At 36.2% G+C, this 10,033-nt stretch overlaps 1 protein-coding gene across 1 annotated transcript; it reads left to right on the forward strand.

The window, feature by feature from the left end:
• The first annotated feature begins 6,519 nt into the window (after positions 1-6,519).
• LOC107794621 (40S ribosomal protein S3a) lies at positions 6,520-9,816 on the forward strand. The gene is made up of 7 exons (NM_001325588.1): positions 6,520-6,530; positions 6,634-6,681; positions 6,771-6,876; positions 8,872-9,009; positions 9,110-9,295; positions 9,389-9,589; positions 9,721-9,816. The coding sequence occupies exons 1-7, from the start codon at positions 6,520-6,522 to the stop codon at positions 9,814-9,816; spliced, it is 786 nt and encodes a 261-aa protein (NP_001312517.1).
• The last annotated feature ends 217 nt before the right edge of the window (positions 9,817-10,033 follow it).

Below are 10,033 nucleotides of genomic sequence, written 5' to 3' on the forward strand. Positions count from 1 at the left end.
CCATGCCTAAACACATACTATGCCAAAGATGGACCATGCCTCAATAAAGAGCAACAACAAGCTCTTGTTCAACTTGTCATAGAAATGGAAGTGATTCAGGCATTGAGGGATTTACCTAATGACAAGTCTCTTGGAATAGATGGGTTCACTGCAGAATTTTTTAAGGTATTTTGGGGAATAATAGGAGAAGAAGTTACTCAGGCTATCCTACAGTTCTTTGACAATGGGAAACTATTAAAAGAGATCAACTGTACTACAATAACATTAGTACCCAAAGTCTCTAATCCAACATATGTGAAAGAGTATAGACCTATAGCTTGCTACACTGCCATGTACAAGCTTATAGCAAAAATTTTCACTGCCAGGTTGAAAATAGTAATGGATTCTTTAGCTGGGCCATCCCAATCAACTTTTAATAGCAGGGAGGAGTATACTGGACAATGTTATAGCGACTCATGAATTAGCTAAGGGATATACTCAAAAAGGATTATCACCTAGATATTTTATCAAAATTGACATAAGGAAAACATATGATTCAGTGGAGTGGGGTTTTATAAAGAGTGTACTGTTGAAATTTGGCTTGCCTGGGAAGTTTGTGGACTGGATCATGGAATGTGTTACCACAGTGAGCTACTCACTCCTAATCAATGGAGGGCTTACTTCTAAGTTTGTAGCAAAACAAGGATTGAGACAGGGGACCCTATGTCTCCTTAACTTTTTGTTCTGGCTATGGAATACATGAACAAGGCCCTCAAGTAACTACAACATAACCTTGACTTCAACTACATCCAAGGTGTGAGAAGATGAAGTTGGTGTATATATATATTTTGCGGATGATCTCATAATGTGCTGTCGAGCAGATAGAATATCAATCCAGCCATTGCTCTAAGCATTCAATCACTTCTCGGATGTTTCTGGCCTCAAAGCAAATTTGGACAAAAGTTCTCTGTATATCATGGTGTCCCAACAACCCTGAAGGAACAAATCTTGACTGAAATACAATTTACTTAAACTTTAGGGGAGATGCCCTTAAGTATCTGGGCGCTCCCCTCTCTTCTAGGAAGCTCACTATACAACAATGTACACCATTATTAGAGAGAATGACATCAAAAATTAGGTGCTGGACTACCAAGCTGCTATCATATAGTGGAAGATTACAATTGATCAAAAGCGTGTTGTTAAAGATGCAAACATATTGGCTCAAGTCTTCCTATTACCAAAGAAAGTAATTCAATTACTAACGAGTATCTGCAGAACATTTCTTTGGACAGGAAGCTATGATGCATCAAGGAAGGCACTAGTGTCATGGGAACAACTATGTATGCCTAAGTCAGCTGGAGGATTAAATCTCATCAACTTTCACACATGGAACAAAGCAGCAATTTGTAAACTTCTTTGGGCAGTGATCATAAGAAATGAGTCTCTTTGGGTACTATGGATTCATGGATTCTATATAAAAAACAGAGACTTAGCCACTATGCCAACACCTAAACAAGCATGATCACTTGTGAGGAAGATTTTTTATGCAAGGAACTGGTATAGGGACAAGGACCTTATGGTAGAACTGCAGAAATGCGCTACACAGGAAGGTTTCAGCATAAAGAAAGCATACCTATCTCTATGTCCACAGTACCAGAAAGTACCTTGGAAACACATTACTATAGGAACACAGCTGATGCCAAGACATCAGTTCATACTATGACTTGCAATTCGACAATGATTGGCTACCATTGATCGACTGGAAAGATGGAGGATTCATGTTCCTAAGGAGTGTGTTTTATACAACTCAAGTGAGGATGAAATCTTTACACATCTGTTCTTCGGATGTACCTAATCAAGATACATATAAGCTACCTTGCTGCGATGGATAGGAGAACCTAGACAGATAACTACATGGAATGAAAAACTAAATTAGATGGCTAAAAGAACGAGGGGAGGCAGAGTAAGACAAGAAATTGTAAGATGGTTGTTTGCTGCTACTGTTTACTATGTCTGGTAGGAACGGAATAGCTGAAGGTTCTAGCAGGAAAAGAAAGAGAGTGGGTATAGAATAAGAGAAATTGTCCTCTAGCTGCATACTAGAGGGCAGAGATATCACAAATGGCAAAAAGTGTTAGAGTGTCTGAATTAGGGGTGGGCATATTTCGGTCGGAACCGAAAAAACCGACCGAACTGAATTTTTTTTTATTTCGGTTTCGGTTATTCGGTTTGTTCGGTCGGTTTCGGTTTAAAATTTTAAAATTTCAGTTTTTCGGTTCGGTTTTCAGTTATTAAGTTTTTTAATTCGGTTAACCGAAAAACCGAATTATTAGTATATATGTTATTTAAGTTATATATAGGCTAAGCCCGTAGGTAATAAATTAATACTATTAGGTCTAATCTATCAAAGAATCAACCCAATTAAGTAAGTCTATCAACTTTCTAATCTTAAAGACTTTCCCTCTATTAAAACTTCCATAGCATATGTGATAGATACCGGGAGAATTTCACACAGAGTTGTAATTTACACTATGTTTGAATTTTATAATCCATAATAGTGTGCAAAGTTTAATCTATTTTTTTTCTATAAACACAATATTTCCAACAATTTCGAAGTTTTGAGAAAAATCAACAAATTCACCGGTCGTATTATTACATAGAAGGAGTCCGATATGATAATATTCAAACCGAAAACCGAACCGAAATAACCGAACCGAAATTAGAAAAACCGAACTAAACCGAACTTATTTTAGTTCGGTTTCGGTTACTACTTTTACAAAACCGAAAACCGATTAACCGAACCGAATTTCTTCAAACCAAACCGAACCGACCGAATGCCCACCCCTAGTCTGAATTGTTTTCCTATATAGAAGTAGCAAACTCTTTCGATTCTATGTATCGGTTGAGATGCTACTTAAATAGGTATTGACTATAGAGAACTAGTCCTAGAGCCCGAAAGGATTAGTAGATGTACATATATACATTTGGTTGAATAATTTTTTTTTTTTTTTTTTTGACCAAAAACTATTTTCTTTTTATTTCTTTTTATTTCTTTTTTGTCTTTCCTTTTTTAAGAAAATAAAAAATTATGGAGAAAAGTGGTGGCAATAAGAAGAAGAAGAAGCAGATGAGTGGGGAGGCAGCGACGAAGGGTGATAGATAGTAGGGAGAGAAGATAAGAGCTTTTAAGGGAAAAGAAAATATATTATTTTGATCAGCTTAAGATATATTTGTAATATTTTTTTGCAATATCAGCATTCTGTGTTTAATAGATATATTTTTAAGTAGAAATGATATCAGGTATCCATTCTAAAGGATTGCTATTTAAGAATTAGCCAGTGCGTCCTGGATTTCAGTTTTTCAGGACAAAAATATCCTTAAGTTCAGATTTTTAATTTAAAATTTCAGGACAAAAATAAGTACTGACTAATCCTTAAGTAGCATACATGAGAATAATTATTTGTGCACTTGCCTCCATTTTTAATCATGTTAGAGTGTCTAATAGGAACAAACTCTAGTTAAAGTGTCAAAATAAAAAGTCATGACAACTTTAAGTGGCTACATACGTATTAGGCCTAAATCAAAATCAAGTATTCCATTAATTAAATCTTTGATAAGGGGCTACATTGATTTAGATGTTTATATGCCTCTCTACCTCCTCAGGTAGATGTAAAGTTTGCGTACACATTATTCTTTCCAGATCTTACTTGTGAGATTATACTGGATATGTTATTATTGTTGTTAGTTAAATCAGTAATGTGATACTCTTCATAAAAGTCAATGGGCATCCAATAACTTTCTCGCCCATTATTCTAGCCTATGGCTTATGTATCCCTCCCATTAATTGAGCAAAAAGGTACCTTGCAAATGTAGCAAATTTGACCCTTTTCTGTATTACAATATTTTTTTTTTAGCTAAGTTAAGTACTTGTTCTTTCAACTTTCTTTTGTTCTACTTTTTTTTCCTTGTGCAGTATAACATACCTTCAAGCAAACATGAAAATCGCCAGCTTTCTTTTATACTCCATCTATATCATTTTATGTGATACTCTTTATTTCTCGAGATTCAAATTATGTGAACTTTAATTTCTAAATTGTATTTTTTCCCCATCATATTGAAATTAGAAAAGTTGCAACTTGTAGTACATTCCTTTTTGTTGTAAAAGAAAATCATATCTTATCTTCAACAATTTTCTTCTTATTTTTTTTTTGTCTGACCTTTTTTAAGAAAATAAAATTTCATGGAGAAAACTGGTTGCAATATAAGGAAGAAGCAGCAGAAGAGTGGGGAGGAGTGATAGGTAGTAGGGAGAGAACATAAGAGCTTTTAAGGGAAAGAAAATATATTATTTTGATCAGCTTAAGATATATTTGCAATACTTTTTTTTGTTGTTGTAATGTCAGCATTTTGTGTTTAATAGGTACATTTTTAAGTAGAAATGATACCAGATAGCCACTCTAAAGGACTACTATTTAATAATTAGTCAGTGCGTTATGAATTTCAATTTTTCAGGATAAAAATATGTACTGATTAATCCTTAAATAACATATCTGAGAATGACTATTTGTACACTTACCCCAATTTTTAATCATGTTAAAGTGCCTGATAGGAACAAACTCTAGTTAAAATGTCAAAATAAAAAGTCATGGCAACTTTAAGTGTCTACATACGTATTAGCCTAAATCAAAATAAAGTATTCCACTAATTAAATCTTTGATAAGGGGCTAAATCGATTTAGATGTTTATAGGTCCAATCAGTAATGTGATACCATTAATAAAAGGCAAAATACATAAGTAGCCACCCAACCTATACCCCAAATCTCTATTACACACTTTTTGAGGACGAATATCATATTACATACGTAACCTTTCAAAATTATGTGTAGTACACACTACTTATGCCAGATGGCACGCGTGTGTTTAACAAAAAAACCTGAGCGCGTGAAACCTATTGATTATCTGTCCAAATACTTATATAAGCACACATGTCTAAATCTTATTTTTTCTCTCCTTAATTTTCTTAAATTATTAGTTAAAAGATAGGAAAAAAATGTTGAGGCCCTTCTTCCTCATTTGGAGCCCTTACCGTCCTGGGAATCCGGCGACAACCACAGCTCCCTTTTCTCTCCCACGCCTCCCATCGGCCATCTCCTCCCCCTTTCATCTCCTTTAAGTAGATCTCGTCCTTAACTTGTAACGTCGGTGACGACCTCAAGCAACACAGAGACCTCCAGGTCGTTACATTCACTGTTAGATCATGACCGACAAAGTCAATCTTCTCCGGCTGGGTAGAGCTCTCAGATCTTTCCAGCAAGTTGGTGGTTCTTCGTTCAGGTCTGGTCTCGTTTGGTTAAAAAATGCAAACGATGGCGACCTCCATTTTCCGGCCACTATTACAGTGGCAACACCCTTCGGTAAAAATGGTGTTTCCATAGCAAACAAAACCTAGAAACCAAAAAATGGTGATAAAGTTTTAGAGTAGGGAGAAATAGTGGTAAAGAAGAATAAAAATGATGAAGAAAGTGAGTCTTCAAAGAAAGAGAAGAATGGAAGTATGGTGGTGCCTCTGGTTTTCTTGTGAAAGAGAAAGACAATAGGAAAGAGAAACTGGTCAAGAGAAATTTAAGTATTTTATTTTTTAAAGAAAATTATTAACACGTGTCATAATGTTATTGGTGCGTGATATTCAACATTCTGAAAAATTGGTCAAGAAAAAAGTAGTGTGTACTAGACATAATTTTGAAAGGTTACGTGTGTAATATGATATCCGTCCTCAAAAAGTGTGTAGCAGGGATTTGGGGTATAGGTTGGGTGGCTACTTATGTATATTGCCTTAATAAAAAGGAGAAATTCAAAAATAACCAGATTTACAACTGGTCGTTCAAAAATAGCCTAGTTTCAAAAGTAATCGAAATTTAGCCACTTTTCGTGTAAAGATAAATCTGAGCGAAAATACTGTTCAAAACCCGAAAATACGCCAGTATATTATACTGGAGTTCCTGGATAAGTATGCTAGAACTCCAGCATAATATGATGGAGTTCCAATATAAGTACACTAGAACTTCAGCATAATATACTGGAGTTCCAGCAAGTATAATTGTCCAGTATAATATACTGGAGACTGGAGCATCGGTGCTCCAAACTCCAGTATATTATACTGGACTCAACAAAGTATACCGGTCCAGCATAATATGCTGAAGTTCATACACAGGTGCACCGAACTCCAGTATATTATGCTGGACCGGAATCTGTTGCAGCAAAATAGTGACTATTTTTCATTGACTTCGTAAATGCTGACTATTTTTGAATGACCAGTCCGAAAACTGGCTATACCGTGCTATTTTTACTTAATAAAAGTCGATGGGCATCCAATAACTTTCTGGCCCATTATTCTAGCCTATGGCTTATAACTAGGCCCAAAAAGTCCAGCAGCACTTGCTGAAAGAGAACTAGGGTTTTGCAGCATTATAGCCTCAGCTTCCCCTTCTCCCAAACCCCTCACTCCTCGTCCAAAAGCAGCTGCAACATCTCCCTCCCAAGATGGCTGTCGGGTATCTCTCGCCCACTCCACTTTTTCTAACTCTTATTTCATATTGCTGATTTACTTCTATCTTTCTGTTTTACTTTCGATTCTGATGTTACATTCTTGTGCAGCAAGAACAAGAGGATTTCAAAGGGAAAGAAAGGAGGAAAGAAGAAGGCGTAAGTTTTTATCCCTTTGATTATTTCTGTTTTAGTTTTTGGGTGTAAATGTAGACGTACTAAATTGGGTGTGGTGAAAATGTGGGCAGGGCGGATCCGTACGCAAAGAAGGACTGGTATGACATAAAGGCACCATCAGTATTTGATATCAAGAACGTTGGCAAGACCCTGGTCACTAGGACTCAGGGTACTAAGGTCTTATTCTCTTCCTCATTTTCTACTCCTTTTTTCTCTTATGTTATTCTGTTAAGCTTATGCCTGTTGCTTTTGGTTTTGGATTATTTTGGTTATCACTTATAGTAGTTCTGGACTAGTTCATCTCTCTACCCGTTTTAGGAGCTTTTTTTTTAAAATTTCTTTAGATGCATATGTGAGAATACTAGGAGAGATAACATTAAGAACGAAGATATAAAGGTGGGAGTAAGTACAATAGTTCGGGCACGTGAAGAGGAGGAGCAGATGCCCCAATGAGGAGGTACGAGGGGTTGACAATGATAGGTCTAAGTAGATGCAGAGGTAGACCAAGGAAGAATAGGGAGATGTGATTAGATAGGACATGAGGAGAGCATGGAGGTCGAGGTTTAGGGTAGAAAGTTAGTAGGTAGTCGAGCGATTTATCTCTTTTTTGTGGGAAAGCATGGATCTAGTTTACAGCATTTATCTGCTCCCTTTTTGCCTTATTGTTATTATTATTATTCTATTATTATCTTATTCTTCAATTTTATTACTATTGTTTCTTTTGCTTTGGTTATCTTTACTATTTTTGATGGCTATTTTTTTCTTCTTCAGTACTTTCATCTTAGTTTTTTCTTTACTCTTGTATTTTTCAAACCTGATTTGAAAATGCTTTTCTTGAATTGGGGCATATCGAAAATAACCTCTCTACTTCACACAAGGTAGCGGTGAGGTATGCGTACACCCCACCCTCTCTAGACCCCATTCGTGAGATCACATTGGGTATTTTTTTTTGTAATTATGACGTACAAGGATGATTATATATCTAGGAATGTGATTAATTAATATAAAACAGACTTGAGTGGAGTTCTAGGCTGCAAACTGGTGTAATTTGGTTGTGAAATGTGGGCGATATCTACACCTTGACCTTCCAAATGTTGGGGACATATAAATGAAGTTGCTACACATTTAGATGTTTAGTGATTCTCTTCATAAAAGTCATAATGAACGTTTAAATAATTCTTTAGTCCCTTCCATCTATATGAGCTACATTTGTATAAAAGTAGAGGGTTGTTCCTAAAAAAATAATAAAGGAAGAGGGCTGTGGTCGGTTCATTATCAGCTAAAACTAGTCAATTTATGATGAGTCCTCTGTTGAATGTGTTAGGACGCAGTATTGGAAGGAAACAGTGTCCAAATCAGTGAGTCATTAAAGGTGCCTTAAGGCTCAGTCCATGAAGCTTAGCATAGGACACGGCGGGTTCTTCAGCTTGCATAAGGAGGCTGCATTATAGGCCCCTTAGAGCGTATATATCTTGAAGAGTGGCACATTAGACAAAATGTAGTTGAGAATTCTATGTATTGATTGTTAAGAAAGCATTATTAATGAGTATATAGGTGATTAGGAATGAGAAATTAGAAGTTTCAAAACAAGTCACTGAATATGTACTAGAAACCTAGAACTGTTTTTCTTTCATTCAGTGGAACTTTAGTATGGCTGTTAATCTTGATTAATATGAGTTTTTTACTTCATAAATTGCAGTAGTTTTTAATGCCTTTGTCAACATAATTGTTGTTTGTCTTTATACTATTATGCACCCCCACGTGTTAATTGCTCCTTATGCTTAAAGCGTCAAAAGACCATTGGCTTTGACCATTTTGAGGCTCCAAATGATGATATTGATGGTTTATATAATATACTCGCATGCCAACTATTTTGAAAATGAGGCATAAGCATAGTAGTAGTTTGCTATAGAACATAGATTTGTGGGATGCTAATTTTTCGTCCCTTCACCTTTGATTTGGTTAAACTGTATTTTAACTGTTCCAGGTAGTTTGTAGTCTAGATTGTTTGGATGACTTTTAACTCCTGAAACCCCCTCTTCATAAAGTATGTGTTTTGCCGATTATGGTCTGATCATTCTATGTTATGGTGGAACTTTTCATTTCATATATATATATGAATGCAAGTGCAGTTTCACTTAAACAAGTGCATTTATCCCCTTGTGCCTCCAGATTGCTTCGGAAGGACTAAAGCACAGAGTATTTGAAGTCAGTTTGGCTGATCTTCAGAAGGATGAGGATCAATCTTTCAGGAAGATCCGCTTGAGGGCAGAAGATGTGCAAGGGAAGAATGTCCTCACAAACTTCTGGGTAAGATGAGATCCGTTTTAGACGATCATTTCTTCATGACTGTAGAATAGCCTTTTTCTTTTATGGACTGAATTTTAACCTTGCTGTTGAGTAACTTCAGGGAATGGATTTCACAACAGACAAGTTGAGGTCTCTGGTAAAGAAGTGGCAGACATTGATTGAGGCTCATGTGGATGTCAAAACTACAGATAGCTACACTCTCAGGATGTTCTGCATTGCTTTTACAAAGAAACGTCCAAACCAGCAGAAGCGGACATGTTATGCTCAGAGCAGCCAGATCCGTCAGGTTTGTGGTACTTCTAGTTTAGGTCACTTATTTAATATTATCTCGCAAGTTCACTTTCAGTTACTTATTGACATGTTTGTCTTATTGTGTTAGATCCGTCGGAAAATGGTTGAGATCATGAGAAACCAAGCAAGTTCCTGTGACTTGAAGGAGTTGGTCGCAAAATTCATCCCTGAGTCAATTGGTAGAGAGATTGAGAAAGCGACTTCAAGCATCTTCCCACTGCAAAATGTTTATATTCGCAAAGTGAAGATCCTCAAGGCCCCAAAATTTGATATTGGCAAGCTGATGGAGGTAAGTTCCCTTTTGTTTTCTGTTTCCGTTCATGACATTGGCCGCCATGCGTGGATAGTTCAAAATTTACAATTAGATTATTCAAGTAACATCTTTTTTTTAACCTAACAATGAGACTCTTCTTTTTACAGGTTCATGGTGACTATTCAGAAGATGTTGGCGTGAAGTTGGATCGACCAGCTGATGAGACCGTTGCTGAGGCAGAACCTGAGATTCCTGGAGCTTAGACTTGTTTGATTTGGATTCTGTCTGAATATGGTGCTTGTCTTCTAAATTTATGAATTTGTTTTAGTTGAGGTGTCAAAGGCGCGGCCTAACAAAATATTGGATATCTTTCTTTGGTTACGTTTGATGTTAAACATTCATCAGAAATTAAGATATCGTTTTTATGCTAAGAAATCTTTGAATACTTTATTAGGACATAGATTCTTATGCATACTAGTG

The sequence above is a fragment of the Nicotiana tabacum genome, chromosome 8 (assembly GCF_000715075.1).
Source record: "Nicotiana tabacum cultivar K326 chromosome 8, ASM71507v2, whole genome shotgun sequence".
NCBI lineage: Eukaryota > Viridiplantae > Streptophyta > Magnoliopsida > Solanales > Solanaceae > Nicotiana > Nicotiana tabacum.